This window comes from Elaeis guineensis, chromosome 8, assembly GCF_000442705.2.
Source record: "Elaeis guineensis isolate ETL-2024a chromosome 8, EG11, whole genome shotgun sequence".
Lineage (NCBI taxonomy): Eukaryota > Viridiplantae > Streptophyta > Magnoliopsida > Arecales > Arecaceae > Elaeis > Elaeis guineensis.
In genome coordinates, this window is record NC_026000.2 from 13,624,841 (window position 1) to 13,646,950 (window position 22,110).

The 22,110-nt window shown below is 38.8% G+C and overlaps 1 protein-coding gene across 2 annotated transcripts; it reads left to right on the forward strand.

The window, feature by feature from the left end:
- Positions 1-2,746: 2,746 nt before the first annotated feature.
- LOC105050177 (methylthioribose kinase) lies at positions 2,747-20,847 on the forward strand. 2 transcript variants are annotated; one of them, XM_010930098.4, is made up of 7 exons: positions 2,747-2,882; positions 2,992-3,202; positions 4,582-4,891; positions 17,285-17,459; positions 17,570-17,771; positions 19,269-19,483; positions 20,458-20,847. In XM_010930098.4, the coding sequence occupies exons 2-7, from the start codon at positions 3,011-3,013 to the stop codon at positions 20,630-20,632; spliced, it is 1,269 nt and encodes a 422-aa protein (XP_010928400.1). In that variant the 5' UTR covers positions 2,747-2,882; positions 2,992-3,010; the 3' UTR covers positions 20,633-20,847. The 2 variants fall into 2 exon arrangements, with proteins under 2 accessions (XP_010928400.1, XP_010928401.1); XM_010930099.4 differs by having other exon boundaries at positions 2,765-2,899.
- Positions 20,848-22,110: the final 1,263 nt, after the last annotated feature.

A 22,110-nucleotide genomic window follows, 5' to 3' on the forward strand; every position in this document is an offset into this window, starting at 1 on the left:
ACAGAGGTTCCCTCCCTCTTGAACTTTTTCTTTTGATCTTTGCCCTCGGACGGGCATCGGTCAGTTACACCCTCCTCGACTCGGATGTACTTCTGTGTGCGCCCAAGGATTTCGACATAAGATTGGGGAAGCATTTTGTTCAGAGAGTAGATGAACTTGGAGCTCCGCATTCCCTGCTTCATGGCCGTGATGACTGTCGATTCGTTGAGGTCCTGACCTCCAAGGTGGCAGTGTTGAAATGCACCACAAACTTGCATAGAAATTCTCCATCTTACTGTCTGATGGAAAAAAAAACTATTAGAGGTTCATAGCACCCTTCGGTTGGTGCCGAAGTATGCCATGAAAAGCTGTTCGAGCTGCTGGAATGATTGGATACTCCTAGGTTGAAGTCCAGAGTGCCATGTTTGGACAGTTTTTTAGAGTGTGATCGGAAAGGTGATGCAAAGGAGGGCATTGGATGCTCCCTGAAGAAACATGAGAGCTTTGTAACTCTCAAGATAGTTGAGTGGATTGGTGGAGCTGTCATATGGCTCCATCTATTGCATCTTGAACCAACTCAAAATCGGTTTGTCAAAAATCTATCGAGAGAAGGGTGGATGGGTGTTGATGCCGAGCTCGCTAGTGGAATCTTGATTATTTATCTAGAGCTGAAACAGACGACGATCAAGCTTCCTCAGCTTATAGTCCTATTCATCCAATGGTCATTGAGACTCTTCGGGATATTGAGAATATCCTGAGGTAGAACCTTCTCCAGAAGAACTTGATGGCGATTGTGGCCTCTTCCCCTTTTGTGAGGCTCGTTGAGGGGAAGAAGACCGACGATCACCGAAGGTGGCACGTGGAGCGTGCTGGAAGTCAGGACGCAGAGACCGTCGGATGAGTCGATGACTCATCTAGTGAGAGTGTCGAGTCGAGTGACGGGATAGAGAACGGAGCCGGTGGCTGTGCTTGGAAGGCATATGCTACGGCACCGAATCTCCTGACTGCTATTGCTGCTGCTGCTGCTCCACAGTCTATTGGAGACTGTGAACAACCTCCATTAATATTTTAACTTACTACACCAAGGTAGCAAGTTATTGTTGGTCTATTGTGACCACTGGTTGTAAAGCACTTGTCTCCTCGAGAGTCATCGGAGGTACATCACATCGCGATGAGCGTCGAGTGGAGCTTGCGGAGATATTCTAGGCTCTCATCTTGGCCACAGTGGTTCTTGGAAGAATATTCTTTTCTTCCCCCTTCTTGGTGTGCCAAACTGTTGCGACCTATCTCTGGTGGGGTAGTGGGGTCATCGCGCCTGAGTACCAAATGACAAGAAGTCGAAAGAGGATGTTTGCTCGTCGGAGAAAGGGCACCGTCAAGAGAGCCAAGAACAAGAGCAAGAGCTTATAATCTGTTGAACTGAAAATTGGATGGAGGCCGGATCAACTGGAGCTGGACGAAAAGATGGGTCAGCGGCCTCTAGAAGCGACAACAGGGCCTGCAAAATAAGTCTTGGCCGGAGGTTGCTCTGGTGGGGACCCTCCGATACTCAAGTCATTTTTTATTTCAATAGATGAAGAAGCAAGAGAGGTAGAGTTTTAGTATCTGTATTTTTTTCACGTACCTGGAGGGTCCCTTCTTATCTCTATTTATAGAGGAATTAAGGTCAAAAAGGAGAGAGGGAAAGCCCATTTCTGATTTTTTTGACCGTACTAAACAATACAGGTCATCCCTCTGACTCTGACGATGGGCGTGCCTTTTGTTCGACGCACAGGTGGCTGCGGTAGCAGGCCTTACCGCACGTGCGGCATAATTAATGACATTATAGTGTCTCATCACGATGCACAGCCGACCGCTTAGGATATGGCTCTTGGATGACGTGACTTGATGTGACTCGATGGGACTGTATGGCGGCCACACTCGACCATCAGTTGCTTGGCCGATGTTGATAATCAGATCGACTGAATGAGCTCGTCGAGTGGTACCACTCAGTTGTTGATCTAGGTTGGCCGCTAACTGGAGTAAGATAAAAGAAATCAAAAACAAACCGAGATGAGCGTTCTGCTTACTAGCACTTCTAGATAGTCGATTAGTAGATAATATTAGAGAGATAGGTCGGTCATGGGTCGATATAGCCTTTAACTCGAATAATGATAATCTACTGCCATGTGTCTAGATGGTGATGAGGTCGGTCTTATGATGAGATTGGACTTATGATGAGCTCAGCTGTCAGCTCCTTGATGACATCGATTTTTCGTTGAGATCGGTTTTATAATGATCTCTACAGTCAAGTTTCACATTGATAGCTTCACATCGATATTCTTATCAATTTGAGAACTCTTCTGAAGACATCAATCGAGATGCCAAGTGACGAGAATCTGCCCCAACAAATACAAGCAGTGGAATAATATAAATATATGATAAAATCAAGAGCCACTGATTTAAGCTTTTTGAATGACTGTTTTAAATTCAAATTATTTAGTTGTATAAAAACAAATAAAATGCACACCCTTTATTCCCGTCTTTCCAAATAACTCGTATGCCAAACATGTCCAAAAAAATTCTAGCATACATAACGGGGATACGCATCAACCCCATCCGCCTCCGGATCAAGCGGGATGTCATGTGCGTGAGCTCGCCTGGCTCCACGTGTAACTTGACCATCCACGCTCTCCCGCACGTTTCCAGATCCGATTCCCGTTTCCCAAGTCGGATTCCCGATTCCCAAGTCGGATTCCCCATCAGCTTTCCAACCCACCCACCCGCGTTCCGCATCCGATTCCACAGGGGCGGCTGAGGCTTTTTTCCTCTCTTTCTTTTTATTACTCTGTCATAATCCCCAGATTGGAGGGTTCTTGGCGGATGAGGAGCTCCCTCTTTCCGGCGGGTCAGACCCCATCTAGGTGAAGTAAAAAAGCCGGTCAGGTTCAATGAATCCATTGCGGGCTTTCCCGCTTCAAAACACGAGACCATTTCTTCTTCTACTTATTCTCAGCTTTCTGTGCCGTTTAGATCTTAGAAACGGAGAGCCATGGCGGCGGCGGCCGATGGATTCAGGACTCTGGACGAGAAATCCGTCGTGGATTACATCAAGGCGACGCCCACACTCCACGCACAGCTAGGGAACCAGCTGGACGGCCTCGTCGTCAAAGAAGTCGGCGACGGGAACCTCAACTTCGTCTACATCGTCGTCGGCCCTGCCGGATCCTTGGTCATCAAGCAGGTACTCTTCTTGGGTGCTTTCTCGGCTTGTATTTGGTTTTTATTGATCGGGTTCTTGGCTATTAGCTCGATAAGATGCTTGTTTGCAATTTTCTTCATGGTGCGAGCATCACTTGCGATTGGATTGGGGAAGCTTTTGTCTGGGTTTCTTTGTCCAATCTATCGGTGGATTTCAGTATAAATGATTCATGGATCTTTTTTGAGGAGTGATGCATGCTTTGAAAGACGTTTTTAGGTGTCCTAGTTTCTCCAAATCAATTGGAAGGAGGTGCGCGATGGAGTTTGAATTGGAAGGAGATGCGCGATGGAGTTTGAAGTGCAGACGCCTAGCTTCACGGTAGGTCGGGGTACACTGGGTGCTAAGCTATAGGGTGAACATATGGGTTACGCTAAGCGGAATAGATTTTGCTATGAGTCTCAGCATAGGGTTAGTTAAGATTTTTTTATATATGGTTGAATAAGCTTGGGCTGAAGAAGATATGTTCACAAAAAAAAAAAAAAAAGGTTTGGTTGGTATATAAAGATTGTAAGATTGTAGGAGGTGACAGATTGTAAATAATATATGAATTAACAATATTTCCAGGGACCCGTGTGTGCATGTTTCTTTGTGTGTGAATGCGTGGCTAACTGGTTCCCAAAGTCCCTTCTTTTTGGAGTATTCTTATACATGTATAATTGTCCTACATGCACTTAGCATTTTCCTCTAATAACACGTGCCTTCAGCATTAGCAGCAAGCATGGAAGGGCCAATCTTGATTGTGCAGCCAATTATTATTGCCAAGCCCTTCACTTGAAGAGTACCCTTTTTTTTTAAAACTAAGCCACATTAGCTTGATATACCATCTACGTGAAAAATCAGTGGTCATTCTCTGTATTACCTAATCTCAACTAATCTTGGAAGAGGCCCAATATATTTTCCCTTTGGGACTTGAGGTATCCATGTATTATAAGACAAAAGGGAAAAAGATAAAATCTTACGCATAATCTTTTTTCCAGCTATATGCATGCTATAGGAGATGCACAGGTGAGTAAATAGGCTAAGGTGAGTAAATTGGCTAAGTTTCTAAAACTCTTGCTTTTTAAATAAGATTTGGTTTGACTAGGTGCTATAACATGCTTGAAGCCGTGCCTTGGCATTTGACATGTGAAAAGCCTTTCACTTGCTTGGTATCAAATATTTATACCTTTCTTCAAAAAAACAAAAATGGGGGGGGGGGGGGGGCGCTAAGAAATACTGCATATATGGAACAACTGTCATTCTTGTCGATTTCTGCTTGGGCAATATTTGCTTTTCATCATATAATACAAAGGTTGGCTTTTGTCTTCCCTCTCTCTGATGTTGTTTCAAGATTATCTCATCCTTTCTTCATGACAAATTAGGCTCTTCCATACATTCGCTGCATAGGCGAATCGTGGCCGATGACAAAGGAGCGTGCATATTTTGAGGCATTGGCATTAAAAGAGCATGGTCGTTGGTCTCCAGATCATGTACCAGAAGTTTACCATTTTGACCGGCCTATGTCTTTGATTGCCATGCGCTACTTGAAGCCACCACACATAATTTTGCGGAAAGGATTGATTGCTGGAATTGAATATCCATTGCTTGCTCAACATATGTCAGACTACATGGCAAAGACACTTTTCTTCACATCTCTTCTTTATCATTCGACATTAGACCACAGACATGCAGGTGTGGCTTCTTTATAAAGCCTTTTGACCATGCTGGGTTAGAATGCATGAATCATCTCATGATTTAGTTTGCTTTTTTTTTCCCCTTTCCTGATTTTAGCTTTAAAAATATTATTATTTGAAAGTCACAACTGTAAAACTGATGATGTTAGCTAGACTCTTGTAGATATCCTCCATATCTTGTATATTAGCTATTAATTCCTTTTATTCGATACTTTCTGAAAGTTGCTAGTTTCCTAAATATTTGTGAAACAATTAAGGCTTACATTCTCAAATTTCTTTTGCACTCTTCTACTGTAATCTCACTGCCTCCTTTGGCTGAGCTACAATGCTCTCAGCAACTGTCTTGCTCATATGTGTGCATTTTTTTTTTTGGTTTACAACAATGATAAAGATGAGAATATGCATTACTTTGTGTTTATTCTGCATTTTATGGGATTTCTAATGTTACTTCAAAACTAGAAGTCTTTACATTCTTGATGTGTTGGGCACTTGGATATATGATGACCCTCCATGACACTTCAGATCAAACTATGGTCTCATCGCCACTAACTAATCAAATTATCATTTCTATAGAAAAATTATCGTGCTTAAAATGATGTTTAGCAAAGGCTTTAAAGAATGATTGTAATTTTGGAGCAATTGATCCAACTGATTGTTGATTATTTACCAAAGTAATGGAGTCCTACACTTCGTGGAGGTCTTTGATGTAGTCTGGAAGGTTCCAAAAAACTACATTATTTGTGAGATGGTGGGAGTTCTTTGGAAGGTTAGAGTTTCTAATTCCTATGAAATCTCTAGGCATTATATAGGTGACAAACATCATTTCTGCATGGTTCCTGTCCGGTGGTTTTTTCTGGCTTTAAAGGCATAAATTAGAGTGTTACTTCTTGTTTGTGAGCAAACAGAGTTTGGAAGTAATCCAATTGAAGGCATAACCTTTCCATCTATGTGCCTCTCTTATGTTAGAAAACAGACTGATTCGCATGCATAAATCTATACGATTATAGTATCCCGGTGGAAGCAGATTTTTAAAATTTTAATCTGATCTAAACATACTGATTCTATATTATAATCACCTCTAGAATCGTCTAACATGCATAAATAAATTTATGAACACAGATCTGAAATCATAAATAGCAAGAAGAAGGTATACCTGATCGCTTTTCCTTCCTCCTTCATCGGATCGGATCCTGTGGATGTTTGGGGTTGCTGTCGTAGCCACGCAAGCGTTTGACCTCTGCTGGTATCCTCACAGAGATATTCTGATCAGAACTTCGAAACCCTCGGGGTGCTAGCTCCCTTGCAGGTTTCGTTCTTGGACTTGGATCAGGGCCCTTATCCTTGTATTATTTGAAGCAGCCCTGTATAGGATCCTGGGGATTGATCCTAACCTCTAAGAAAAATCAAAAACTCTTTGATTTTTTTTCTCTCACTCTAAGGCCTCTCTCTAGATCTGATCTAGAAGGAGTGGGGTGTGGAAGATGGAATAAAGAAGTAGTTGGCGTGGAGGAGGAAGTGGGCGGCAAGAATGTTAGCGCACAAAATAAGGATTACAAATCTCATGCCAAAACACCCTCCTTAAATAATTTTGTCACACAAAATTTGCTGGTTTTCCATGCTACAATCAGATAGATATTAGTTAGATTAGTTAGGCTTTATCTCTTATCTAGATAAGAGTCCTAACTAATCAAGAAACTATGTGATGACCTCTCTACACCCCTTTTACGCAAGCACCAAGAAAATAATGAGAATAATCATCGCTCCATCCTCTTTTTGGTCAGCCACTTGGAGAGAGAAGCCCAGAGAACCTGGGCTTTAAGGGTCAGGGTCAATTAGGTTTAAACTGGGTCCAAATTGAACTCAAATCGAATCAAATTTGAAAGGCTGTCAAATCTGATTCAATCAAGGTTGAAATCCAAATCAGATTTGGATAATTATATCCAATTTGTATTAAATTAAATCAAACTCAATTAAATTAAATCTGATTTAAACTAATTAGGACTTGATCCATAATTTAATCAGTTCTAATTAAATTATAATATTTGTAATTAATTTTTTATGCTGATAATTAGCAGTTACTGAATCTATAATACTTACAAATTAGCAATTTTCAAATTCAAACCATCAATCAAATTGATAATTTGAATTTGATTCAAGTCGTTGATCGGGTTAAACTCTTTTTGTGTGTGATTCTTCAGGTCTATTCAGTTTGGTAGTAAGATATATCGTGATTTCCATCACAGTATCATCGAAATTTTTTTCAATGAACCAGAACAATTCTAACTCAACTCAACAAGGATCGTTGATCCAAAAATAATCGTAGTGAGTTCTCACAATCCATCAGTGACGTCTAGCAGCATGTAATAGCAATCCAGCAGAACAGAAAAATATGAATCCTTAGGTACGGTTACTGTGTGATTCAGTTCCTCTATCGTGAGTCTCGATCTGACGGAGGTCATGGAGAACTCATCAAACTCTATCGTCAGTCCTATGCCAGATTGGCTCAACTTGAGTTCACTTGCGAATCCTATAGAAACTTTTTCAGTATTCACACTTCGATCGAAGATTTTTTGAACTCAGTCTTGCTCATAGCATAGGATTTTTTTTTTCTACCAAGATCGATAGATTCCATCTAGGTGCATCCTACTCTAATAGCGAATTTGAGCCTACTGTAGTCAATATACACAGCAGGGATCCGAATGGCTAGAGACTAAGAAAATATGCAGTCAAACTCAGTAGCCTCGCTGCAAAATAGCTAATGACACTGTAGGTCAAAGAACCACTCATACCACTATAGTATCGAGATGATCACTGACGAGTGAGTAGACATCCAAGTGATTTCTCGTATTGATCACGCTCAGTGCAAGTTATTTTCTAACAACTATCTGCACTTTCATCCCAGTATCACCACACCGTAGACTCAAGACTCATCTATCCATAAGAGAGGTAATCTGTGCATCGATCTTAAATGGATTTGTCATTATCTTCCATGACGATCCTACGATTGGGAGCATTTAGAAACTAACCACTAATAATGTATGTTTCAAATTCTTAATACTTTGAGAATATACAATATTATCTTTGTTAATTTGTAGGATAAATCATGGACACATAAATATGATTGAAAATAAAAATATCTTTTTATTAATAATAAAATTTTATAAGTACAAGAAAAGATCTTGAAAATATAAATGTGTCAGCCAACAATTGACTTCTAGGACACATATCTAACAAATTTCCACTTGACCTAAAGCCAATTGGTCATATACCTAAGATCCATCTTCTCAAGGTGAGCTTCGATTTTCTGCTGGCCAAGAGGCTTCATCAGTGGGTCCACCATATTCTGTGCAGAGTCGACTCTTTGTATCTTAACGAATTTTTTCTCGAGGTAGTCGCGTATAATATGGAATTGCTGCTCTATATGCTTGGACTTCTGGTGAGATCTGAGTTTCTTAACGAGGGCTATGGCGTCGTTATTGTCGCAGTGCAGTGCAATGACATTCGATGGCATCACATCCATCTCCGCAATGAATTTCTTATACCAGTATGCTTCCTTAGCAGCTTCAGAGGCGGCGATGTATTCGGCAACAATGATCGACTATTTGAAATTCTTCCAACTAATCGATCCACCATTACTTAGAAAAATATATTCCGATGTAGACTTTCTATCATCGATATTAAACATGAAATTTGAATTGATGCATCTTTCTACTTTCAACTCTGAACCTCCATCAAAGATCAAGAATAAATTCTTAGTCATTCTCAAGTATTTAAGGATGTTCTTAACTGCAATCCAGTGCTCCTCATCTGGATTCGACTGATATCTGCTCATGACATTCACGGTAAGTGCTATATCAGGTCGAGTACACAACATAGGATACATGAGGTTCTCTATTGCCGTAGCATAAGGGATCTTACTCATATGTTAGATCTCCTCAGGTGTGTCAGAACACATCTTCTTGGAGAGATAAATGTCATGCCTAAAGGGCAAAAGATTTCTCTTGGAGTTTTCCATACTGAACCTCTTCAGCACCTCTATGTATATTTTCTGAGAAAATCCTATTATTCTCTTAGATCTATCTTTATAGACCTTTATACCAAGAATATAAAAAGCTTCTCCTAAATCTTTTATGGAGAATTTTTTTGACAATCATATTTTGACCGATGTCAGCATGGGAATATCATTTTCAATCAGGAGGATGTCATCCATGTACAATACGAGGAATGTGACAGCGCTCCCATTGATCTTTTTGTACATATAGGGCTCTTCATCATTTTTAATGAAATCAAATATTTTGATCACATCATTAAAGCGGGTGTTCCAACTCTGAGATGCTTGTTTAAGTCTATAAATGGATCTTTACAGCTTACTGATTTTATGATCATTATCATTGGATGTGAAACTCATAGAGTGCTCCATATAGATATCTTCCTCAAGATATCCATTTAGGAAGGCAGTTTTCACGTTCATCTGTCAGATTTCATAATTGTAGTAGGCTGCAACAACAAGTAGAGTCCGGATGGATTTCAGCATGGCTATTGACAAAAAGATTTTCTGATAGTCAATGCCTTCGCGTTGACTATAACCTTTCGCTACCAATTTTTCCTTATAGGTCTCTACTTGACCATCCGATCCTATTTTTCTTTTGTAGATCCATTTACATCAAATAGATACAATACCCTCAGGTGAATCTACTAAAGTCCAAATCTGGTTGGAATGCATGGAGTCAATTTTTGACTTCATCACTTCCATCCATTTCTTGGAGTCTATATCTAACATCGCTTCATCATAGGTCTTGGGATCATTCTTAATATCCCTATCTCCCATAAAAAATACTTCTTCTAAATCTTCTGTAAGAATACCTAAGTATCTTTCAGAAAGACGTGAGATCTGACTAGATCTACTAGGTGAAGGAGGTACCACATCAACTGGCTCACTAATAGGTTCAGACTCTTGGACTCGATGCTCTTCAGAGATCTCTTCGAGCTCAATCTTCCTCCCACTGCCTCTGTCTTGGATAAATTTTTTTTTCAAGAAGATGGCATGACGGCTTACTATCACATTATGATCCTCTGAAAGATAGAAATAGTATCCCATGAATTTCTTAGGATATCCTATAAAATGAGTCCTAAGTGATCTAGCCTCTAACTTATTCGTCTGCTGTCGCTTGACATGGGCCGAACATCCCCAAATCTTGAGGCAATCAAGACTCAGCTTCTTATTATGTTATAACTCATATGGTGTGGTAGAAATAGATTTAAAGAAAATCTTATTTAAAAAGTGAATAGCAAACAGTAACGCATGTCCTCAGAGAAAAGTTGGAAGATCTGTGAAGCTCATCATGGATCAACCATATCCAATAGGATCCGATTCCTTCTTTCAGATATCCTACTGAGTTGAGACATCCTTGGAGGTGTCGACTGTGAGACTATGCCGTTGTCCTTAAGATAGGTCCGAAATTTTTCACTAAAGTGATTGCCTCTTCGATCTGATCGAAGAACCTTTATGTGGTTTATCGATTTATTTTTCTACTTCGTGTCTGAATTCTTTGAACTTTTCAAAAGTCTCAGACTTATGGTGCATCAAATATACAAATCTATACCGTGAGTAATCATGAATAAAGGTTATGAAATAGATATAGCCATCCCTGGCCTGTACATCAAATAGACCGAACATGTCAGTGTGCACCAGGATTAATATATCAGTGGTCCTTTTCTCTTGTACTATAAAGGGCAGCTTAACCATCTTTCCTTGAAGATAGGACTCACAAACTGGATAAGACTCGAAAGTCAATGACCTCAGAAGGTCATCTTTCTTCAATTTGTTAAGTCTGTCCTCTCCAATATGGTCTAGCCTAAGGTGCCATAGATATTTTTGGTTAATCTTATCTGTAAGTCTCTTAGATCCTATGACACTCACAATTTGCTCGTTAAGATAACATTTGTATCAACATGCAAATGATAAAGACCATCTATCAATAGGCACGTGCGACACATTTATTTCTAAAATAAATCATGCATAAGTCTTTATTGAAATAAAAATTGAAATTATCCTGTGCGAGCATAGAAATGGAAATTAAATTTCTACTGACTACAGATACAAAATAACAAATTTTCAAAAGCAAATTAAATCCTAATGCTAGCTTCAAAGAGTAGGTCTCGACGGCCACAGTAGCAACTTTTGCCTCATTGCCGACTCGGAGAGTGATCTCGTCTTCTCTCAGTCCTCTAACTTTCTCTAGATCCTGCATAGAAGTACACAAATGAGTATTCGAACCAGAATCGAAAATCTAACTAGAAGAAGAGGATACCGTTAGATTAGTTTCAATAACGAGCAATTCAGACATACCTTCAAAAAGCGCATCTTTCTTCTTATTCTTCCTTGTGGTCAGATATGCAGGATAATTTCTTCTCTAGTGGCCTTCGACATTGCAGTGGAAATATTTTTTCTTGTCGCTGGCTTTCTTTGGAGCTTTCCTCTTCTTCCCACTCTCGGTCTTTTGCTTCTTTGCCGGCTTTTTGTTCTTCTTTCCAGTAGACTTTCTCTTGAAAAAATTTTGCTCCATAGGAAGAACCGTTCTCCTTGAACTTTTCAAGGTGCCCTCAGCTGTCATCAATATATTCAACAACTCGGGCAAGGTGCTATCAATCTTATTTATATGGTAGTTCATGATGAACTGTCTATACGAATCAGAAAGGGGCTGAATGATCAGATCCACTTGCAGTTCCTTGTCCATATTCATTTCGAGCTTCTGAAGCTCTTCAATGTCCTTGATCATTGTCAGACAATGATCGTGCACGAACTGTCCATCACGCATTTTCATTTTAAAAAATCTACGGAAGACTTCAAAACGAGCCATACGACTCTACTCACTATACGACTCTGCTCACCTTACAACTCTTGCAGGTGAGTCAGAATCTGTTTGGCAGTCCTCATGTCTTCATGCTGGTGCTGAAGATCATTGGACATGGATACAAGAATATAGCACCTAGCCTTGTTATCTTCGTCCATCCACTTGTCAAGTGTAGCTCGTTGATCAGGAGATGGACGAGCCGGCAACACAAGCATCTCTTGGTCTAGGACATGGGTCAATTTCTCAAAGCTGAGAACGATTCTCAAGTTCTGAAGTCAGTCTTTGTAGTTCAATCCGGTCAACCTATTAGTGTCAAAGATTCGGGCTAGAGAGTTTGAACTCGACATGGTTAATTAATTGCAGAGAGAAATAATTTTCAATTAGATGTTTGTACTTATAAATGTTTGTTATAGGGATTTTAATAAACAAACAAGGCTCTCACTATTTCTACAAATCTCTCATACTCCTCGAGTGGAGAAACAAAAACCTATATGCGATCAGTTTCTAGTGGATACTGCGCTCCCACTGATCCATGTGCACCTCACCTAACAGTTATTGGTGATGCATGAACCAATGAGTGGACAATACCTTGTCTATTGCTTCACTAAGCAAGATGCAGCAAGTTCGGTCTCTAAGTCTTATGGCCTCACCTAATAGTTATTGGCACATTTCTTAGTTAAGTTAAATCCACTATACACAAGTGGATGCAAAGTCATCACTGGATCCCTCACCTAACAGTTATTGGTGCCAACCCTATCTCTTTCCTGGGGCATCTAATGCCATAGAGTAGTTGTACCTTTCTGATGCAACCGAACCACTATGACCAGTCAAGAATGATCAATGTCAGGAAGGCATCTGCATCTCTATAAGGGTAGAAGATCGTTAGACTTAATATTTAATTGAGGAGATTTAGGTTCAAGTTTTTTTCTTAATTAGTCATAATGGTTATGACTAATCTAGTGGCATGGACTAGCTTGAGTCATTAAGTAACCTAATATGAAACATAATCTGCCAAAATGGCCGGATAAGTTAAGATATGTGGGGGTCCTGTCGTTGTTTTTTTTAGACATCAATGAATTGATCAGGTTAGATAACATAACCAATTAAATAACCATCATCTATGTACTTGTCTTAGACACCAAATTGATTGATTAGAATCAATCAGGTTAGCCTATTGACTCGGGCTCGATCTATTGAGCCTAATTAGGTTTTAAGTTGATCGATAATATGTGGCTATTAATCAATCCGATCAAACTATAATTAATTGGGTTGATCATGAGCATATTTGACCTAATCCTAATCAACATTTGATTCGATTTGATCAATTGCTCAAAGTAGATCTAATTGAGCTACCCATACGCTTAATACCATATTTTATGCAATTAAAATTTGGATCTTAAATTCATAATTTTAGATCTTATAATTTTGAATCTTAATTTTTAATTAAATGCATTATGAACATGGATTTACTTTAGATGTCAAATCAATTTTTAATCTAAACTAATTTGGATTGCATCACATGCAATTTTGCTGTCAATAGACTCGAGTCGACTTGCCCTGGTACTCGCGTTGACTCATCTGTGACGAACAGAAATTGTAAGTCCACGCCTGCAAGATTGAGTCGACTCATATGCAAATGAGCCGACTCACCAGGATCTTGAATCAACTCCAACAATGAAGAGTCAACTTGTCAAGAACTCGAGTCGACTCGAACTGAATCCTAGTCGACTTAGTAGGTAAGCTAGCTATAATTTCAGGGTTTCATGCAAAATAGATTCTAGGATTTCAGATCTAGGATTTTGCAGAAATTAAATTTCAAATCATGTGAGAACAAATTATATATTACATATATAATTTTACAATCTAAAATTAATTAAAAATACATATTTAATATTCATGCAAACAAAAAACTAGATCTAAAGCCTGTATCACATACATCTAGGATCTTTAGACTACTAGAAATTTAATCTAACATATCAAAATATGTAATTTATTAAATTGTAGATCAGATTATCTTTCATACATTAAATATATGAACAATAAATCAGACCATATATATATAAAAATCAGGTTCTAAATGCAAAAATTTTCAGATCTACTAAACTGCGATGTTCTATATCGTTCTAGAACAACCTTTCAGCATAACAAAGTCATGCTAGGACAATCTTATTTCAGAATGATGTCAAACTCATGAAAATAATATGGATCTGATTTCTGCAAATCAGATTTCAGATCTAAAATTTATTTAAAATATGCTAGAACGATGTGGCTCTGATATTGCTGTTAGAAAAAGGCTGATTCACATGTATAGATCTATACGGTTACGGTAACCACAGCGAAAGCAGATTTTTAAAATTTTAATCTGATCTAAGTATGCTGATTCTAAATCATAATCACCTCTAAGATCGTCTATCATGCATAAATAAATTTATAAATACAGATTTGAAATCATAAACAGCGAGAAGAAGGTATATCTGATCACTTTTTTCTTCTTCGTTGGATCGGATCCTGCGAATATTTGGGGTTGCTGTCGTAGCCACGCAAGCGTCCGGCCTTTGCTGGTATCCACATAAAGATGTTCCGATCAGAACTTCGAAACCTCCGGGATGCTAGCTCCCTTGTAGGCTTTGTTTTTGGGTTTGAATCAGGGCTCTTATCCTTGTACTACTTGAAGCAGCCCTATATAGGATCCTGGGGATTGATCCTAATCTCCAAGAAAAATCAAGAACTTCTTCATTTTCTTTCTCTCTCTAGATCTGATCTAGAAGGAGTGGGGCGTGGAAGATGGAATAAAGTAGTTGGCATGGAGGAGAAAGTGAGCGGCAAGAATGTTAGCACACAAAAACAAGGATTACAAACCTCACGCCAAAACTTCCTCCTTAAATAATTTTGTCGCACAAAATTTGCTGGTATCCCACGCCAAAATCAGATAGGTATCAGTTAGATTAGTTGGGCTTTATCTCTTATCTAGATAAGAGTCCTAACTAATCAAGAAACTATGTAACAACCTCTCTACACCCCTTTTACATACGTGCCAAGAAAAATAATGAGAATAATCACCGCTTCATCCACTTTCTGATCAGCCACTTGAAGAAAGAAGCCCAGAGAACCTGGGCTCTAAGGGTCAAGGTCAATTAGGTTCAAACTGGATCCAAATCGAGTCTAAATTGAGTCCGAATCGAAACAAATTCGAAAGGCTATCAAATCTGATTCAATTAGGATTGAAATCTAAATCTAATTTGAATAATTAAACCCAATTAGCATTAAATTAAATCAAGCCCAATTAAATTAAATCTGATTTAAATTAATTAGGACTTGATCCATAATTTAATTAGTCTCAATTAAATTACAATATTTGCAATTAATTTTCTGTGCTAACAATTAGCAGTTACTGAGTCTTTAACATTTATAAATTAGCAATTTTCAAATTTAAACTATCAATCAAATTGATAATTCGAATTTGATCCAAGCCGTTGATCGGGTCAAACTTCTTTTGTGTGTGATCCCTCAGGCCCTATTCTATTTGATAGTAAGACATACCGTGATCTCCATCACAGTATCATCGATATTTCTTTCAATGGATCAGAACAATTCTAGCTCAATCCAACAAGAATCATTGATCCGAAAATAGTCCTAGTAAGTTCTTACAATCTACTAGTGATGCCTAGCAGCATGTAGTGGTAACTTAGTAGAATGAAAAAATATGAACTCCTAGGTACAGTTACTATATGATTCAGTCCTTCTATCATGAGTCCTGATTTGACGGAGGTCATTGGTGAACTCATCAAACCCTATCGTTAGTCATATGTCAGATTGGCTCAACTCGAGTTCACTTATGAATCTCGTGAACTCTTTTTCAGTATTTACATTTGCTTCGGCCGAAGACTTTCTGCTCAGTCTTGCTAATCGCATAGGATTTCTCTTTTTCTATCAAGATCGATAGATTTCATATAGGTGCATTCTATTCTAACAGCGAATTTGAACCTACTATAGCCAACATACACAGCAAGGACCCGAATGGTTAGGGATCAAGGGAACGTGCAGTCAAACTCAGTAGCCTCGCCGCGAATAGCCAATGACACTGCAGGTCAAAGGATCACTCACACCACCGCAGCATTGAGAAAATCATTTACGAGTGTGTAGACATCCAACTGGTTTCTCGTGTTGGTCACACTCAGTGCAAGTTGTTCTCTAACAATCATCTGTACTCTCACCCTAATGTTACCACACCGTAGACTCGAGACTCGTCTATGCATAAAGGAGGTGATTTATGCACCGATCTTAAATCGATTGATCACTGTCCTCTGTGACAATCCTATAATCGGGAGCATTTGGAAACTAACTACTAATAATGTATGTCTCAAATTCTCAACATCTTGAAAATATACAAATTATTTTTATTGATTTTTAGGATAAATCATGGACACATAAATATGAATGAAAATGAAAATATTCTTTTATTAATAATAAAGTTTTACAAGTACAAGAAAAGATCCTGGAAATATAAATGTGTCAGCCAACAATTGGCTTCTAGGGCATACATCTAACATCTTAGTCTCTTGTGTTCTTCTTGGTGCTCCGATGTGTGGCTGTAGCTGCGTAACTGAAGTCTTGAAACTTGTCTTAGGGTGTAGACTAAAAGGTGTGCAAAAAGTTCAACGATGGGTAGTGCTCAATGGACCTTGCACAAGTGCTGTATGGGCTTGGAATAAGGTAATTTGCGAAGTTGGTACAATCTGTGAATCCTGCAGCACCAAGGGATCCCCATACTTTGACATCAATTACGGTGTTAGCTTATCATATTTAATTTCTCTTTTATAAAAAAATGGTTTATTCATAAAATTTGGTTAAAAGCATTTTGATCTGCATCAAATTAAACCTTCTTTACTTGTTAGGCTTCTAGAGAACTGTCAGTTCTCGCTCCTCCTGTTGCTAGTATCTATTCTTGTTAACTACAAACTTTCTCCCAAGGAACATTTTGTAAAGTGTTTTGCCCCTTATATTCTAAGAGCTTATGCATATGTGTATACTGATCTGAAGCGCAATATGTATTTCCACTTCATGTTGAGTACTACATCTTGGAAATTGGAGTGTCTTTATCAAGAAGCACTGCTTCATATTTTCCACTTCTATCTTTAAATGTCTTAGTCATGCATTAGTTTGCAATGCTTCCATATTTTATCCAGATGACTTTTTGCAATTTTGTTTTTTCCTGTTTGGTAGTGTCATTTCTTTACCTTTGAACATGTGGCGGCCCTACTACTTTGTGAGATTCTTACATATATGTAATACTGAATGGATGTCTCTGCAGCTCATGTTGAATACTATTTCTTGCAAATAAGAGGTTTTTTTTCAAGAAGCATTGCTTGACATTTCTTGCACCATTTATAACACTTTAGTAGTTCCCTCTGTATCAAAAGTCTTAACAAGATTAAGTGTAGCATGCATTTAATAACTTAGTTAACATGTCTTAACAAGATTAAGTGTAGTATGCATATGATAACTTTGTTAACATGTCTTCTACATGAATTTTGCAGTTGCAGAATTTTGTGGAAATGTGGAGCTTTGTAGGCTCACTGAGCAGGTTATCTTTTCAGACCCATATAGGGTGGCTCAGTATAATCGTTGGACTTCTCCTTACCTTGATCATGATGCTGAGGCAGTTCGAGAAGACGACACTTTAAAGATTGAAGTGGCCGAGTTGAAATCTAAGTAATCCTTGTCTTGCTAATGATGCCTTCTTTCGGAACACCACTATGTATATTTCTTTTGCATCATGCTGCACATGAAAAATCATGTGACATGTATTTTCCTATGTGTAGTTTCTGTGAGAGGGCACAAGCCCTAATTCATGGAGATCTTCATACTGGTTCTATCATGGTGACTGGTGATTCTACCCAGGTCATTGATCCAGAGTTTGCTTTTTATGGACCCATGGGGTTTGACATAGGAGCCTTTTTAGGAAACCTAATATTGGCCTTCTTTGCACAAGATGGGCATGCTGATAAGGGGAATGACCGTCAAGTATGTTTATCTTCCCCCCTCTCTCACTTCAGATACCATTCTTCTGTATTCATTTGTGTGCAGTAGGCATAATTTTTCAATTTACGAGTAAGTAATTTAGGCATACAGTGTTTAAGTCCTCCGTATGTCTCAGTAATTAATCAACTTCCAGTGGCCAAGATAGTGTTCTGAACTCAAGTTGTTACAGAACAGCTTTTGAGAATCACATGGTTCGTGAACTCTTACCACATACACAAAAGAAAATAGCAATGAACCTTCTTACTACAACCTTCTGTCATATTTCTATTTTTCATATTCCACTTATTTTTGTGAAGTCCATTAGAAGGCATTAGTTTTTATAATTCTTGATTTCTTTTTCCTTGATATCATATGTGTGAAGTCACAGTATTTACTACTCATGAAGAATTAACCTGTAGTCATGGTAAATTTCTGTTTGCCGTCTATAATATGGTTTGATATACTTTGATGTTATCGGTGAAATGCTTAATTGAAGATCTAGTTGCAGTCTATAATGCAGTGAAATGCTTAATTGCAATCAAGTTGAAGATCTAGTTGCAGTCTATAATACAGTGATGTTATCAGTGACATGCTTAATTCCAGTCTATAATAACAGCTTGTTATCAGCTTCAATTTTTGATGGCTTTTGTTTGCAGTCATGGTTTCGACACATGGACAAGGTCAAGTTTGTCAAACATGCCAGAGATGCAGCTTAATTGAAGAAAAGAGTAAGGAAGAAAGTAAAAGATGAAGAAGGGAAACAAGGCATAAGGAGGCAGAAGGATATGAGGTTCGAAATTGAAGGAGATGAAGCAGAAATTGTAGGAATAGAGAATGTAGATACCAAGGACAAGCCCCTTTTTTGATGGTTGGGGAGGTGATTGATGGGTTTCAATTTATATCATTTCTCTTAGAGCCCTATAGACACTCGAGTCCAGAGAATCATTCTTAATGACTGACTTGAAGGACCAACCTAGTACTTTACCAGGACTTATTAAGGACAGCAATAGAGACTAATACTTTCTATCCAAAAATGGATTGCTAACCAACCAAAATCTAAAGCTATTACTTGAAGAGAAAGTAGCTATGACTTGACAAAATTTTCCAATTTTCGGTTAAGCTCTTATCAGCTATGCAGTCAAGGGAAAGTGACACATGTCATGGATTTCCCATGAGTAGACATCTCTTGACATATGATGACGAGCTTGGATGCTTCTTCTCCTTTCAGCCAATGTTTGCAGTTGCTGGTCGACAAACCTTCTAGTTGGTGCACATGTTGTTCCTTTAAATTCCACATAAAAGTTATTTCATGTACTTCATGTTCACTCCATTATTGTTTCTCAATGTTGCCTAAAGATTATGATAATGCATAGTTGGTTTCTTTTTTTTTTTTTTTAACCTTGCAGTTCAACCCAGGACAATTTATCAATCCTCCACTGACACTGGAACTTTTTTTTTTTTAAAAATTTTCTGACGAGCTGTATCCATCTTATTTTGCAGGCATACAAACAGTGGATTTTGAAGACGACTGAAGAAACTTGGAATCTTTTTCAGAAGAAGTTCATTTCACTCTGGGATGAACACAAGGATGGGAATGGTGAGGCATATCCCGTGTCTATATACAACAAGCCTGAACTTCAACTCCTTGTCCAGAAGAGGTACATGGCAGGTTTATTCCATGATGCTCTAGGATTTGGTGCTGCTAAAATGATAAGGTAATCCTTCGGAAGTATATCTTGTTATGTTATTTCATTTTATTCAACTTTAGAATTCTTGAATTACTAATTCAAGCTTATTGAAGCAAATTACTCCAGATGATAATGTTTCATAAAGAACAATTATGCAAATATTTTCAGACTTTATTCTGATACGCCTTCAACAGCATGTTGACAAAAATTTCACTTGCTCTGCTCGCCCAAGACAAAAAGTATTTGACAGTTTTAATACGTTGATTTCCAATAGAAGTTATATCATAGGAACTACACATACTATTTACAACTTTAAAAAGATTATAGACATTAGCATATCCATGCTCCAGCTTTTAGTTCTATACCACTTCTGTGTGTGTATTCACACTTGTTTGATGATACATTCAGTCATTCCCTTTTGGATTAAGCGGTGGAGGATTTATGACTTCATATTGGTTGAGACATCACGCATGGGTCTGTGTTTAGTTTCAGTTTAACCACCATGTCCTTTTATTTACATGGTTGCTAATCTATTGTTTTATACAATTAGAATTTGATAGGGAGCGTTCTCGATGCTCTGCTGCTCCACATTTCCCAGGCATGTGCTCAAAGGTTCCCAGGCCATGTGAACTTCATTTGCCACTCCAGTTTATTATAACGAATACTCTTGCAAAAAATAACCAGATAATTAAGGATTCTCTAATGATCATCCTTTTTTTATTAATGACTAAATGCTGGTAATCATACGCTGAAAGGTGTAACAAGTTATTAAGCCTACATTGTCTACATCCTTAGCAGAATTTACTATGATACCATAATGATGTCGAAAAGACCAAAAAACTAAGTTGGAGAACATCCCGACCCTCCACGCCCCCATCCTCTCTTCATATTTAATTTAGCTGATTTCATCTATATGTGCTGTAGTCCACTGAGAAAATTGATGCATCTTATAGTGGGTATCTCAATGTTTTGAACATTTACTTGAGTTTCTTGGATTACAGGAGGATAGTAGGAGTAGCTCATGTTGAAGATTTTGAATCAATTGCTGATGCTAGCAAGCGAGCATATTGTGAGCGCCGTGCCCTTGACTTTGCTAAAATGCTTCTCAAGGAAAGACGCCGATTCCAATCTATCAATCAAGTCATTTCGGCGATCCAGGAGATTCCAGCTTGCTAGGTCTTCTTCCCTTTGAGGAACATTGGTGGTGAGAGTAATATTAAGCTGTGGTTTGATAAGACGTTGCTCCCTTTCCCCTCAATGTATGCTTAAGGTGAATGCTTGACCACACCGTCAAAATAGAGGTATTAGTTGTTTGTAATCATAACGTTATGTCACATGCAGTTCCTACGGAATTCAGATGTGAGTAGTTGGTGCAACATGGATTTATCAAACCTAGGTGTTTGGTTATGTACCTTCCTATGTCCGTTATACCTTCAACTTGTGCTGCAAATGCCTATTCCGCCATTGTTGGGAGCAAAACCAAGATCCTTCTTCTATTGCGAGTGTTGGGTAGGTTTCCGTCACTTAGCCGACTATCAAATTTTTTCGAATCTGAGCTGACTATAGGAGCTATACTGATTAAGCTACTACCATTCAATCCGACTCGGATTAATGAGTTTCATCCGATAGGATCGATGTTGGTCATCATCATGGACATTCAGTCGATTAAGGGTAGCTCACCCCTGATCGGCATTAGGTCGATTAGAGTTAACGTACCGTCCATGGCTATTTGTACTCAGCGGCGTTCGGTCTGTAACAGATTTTATAGTCGTCGCATGGCCGACTATGTCAGTTGATGGTGGGACACCTCGATGGCTTCATTTTGCTAACTATGACAATGCGGGCCTCTATCAATTAAGCTAAGTACCAAACATGGCCGCCACGTCATCTTGACAGGCCACATCAAGGTCATGTTATTCAGACGTCATATCTTGGTCGGTTAGCTGCGCGCTATGATGGGATGCTATGAATTCATTAAATGCGTCCACAGGATATTTATTATATCCCATGTGCGGTAGTGTTTGCCATCTTCTCCGTACCGAATAGGAGACGTGTTCATCGTTAGCATTTAAAGATGCTCATACGGCATGATAAGGCATCGTACAACAGGACATAATCGATATGATCATCTGTCCTCTCACCATTCATTTACTTCCTCTATAAATAGAGGTAAGCGGGGACCTCTCTAGGTAGACACATTGCTTCACAACCTAGAGATCCTATCGTTCTTTCCCCTCAAGTCAATTCACTGATTTGAGTGTCGAGGGTCCTCATCGAAGCCACCTTCGGTGGGACTTATTTTGCAGGTTCTTCTTCTCTAGTGCCGAGCGGAGCCCAGCACCATATTTTTTTTTATCAACCTCACCGTCCTCAATCTCGACCTTGACTGTGTGCACCTCCTTCGGCGACGGCACGTTATCTTCCGTCTCTTCCGTCGTCTACTAACAGGCACAGGTCCTAGTCGACCCTAAGCCGACTATCAATTATCTATCGAAGAAAGGTCACAACAGTTTGGCACGTTAGATAGGAGGAGCGTCAAGCAGAAAAAAAATCTTCTCTCTCTCAAGAATCTCCATGGCCAAGATAAGGGTTTAGAATATTTCTCCTGGTTATGTTTGACACTCGTGGCATGACGCATCTCCGACAACCCATGG

Coding starts and splice junctions, on each gene's coding strand:
- LOC105050177 (XM_010930098.4), top strand. CDS start 3,011: ATGGCGGCGGCGGCCGATGGATTCAGGACTCTGGACGAGAAATCCGTC. Junction 4,892..17,284: donor ATTAGACCACAGACATGCAG/GTGTGGCTTCTT, acceptor TGAATTTTGCAG/TTGCAGAATTTTGTGGAAAT. Junction 17,772..19,268: donor ATAAGGGGAATGACCGTCAA/GTATGTTTATCT, acceptor CTTATTTTGCAG/GCATACAAACAGTGGATTTT.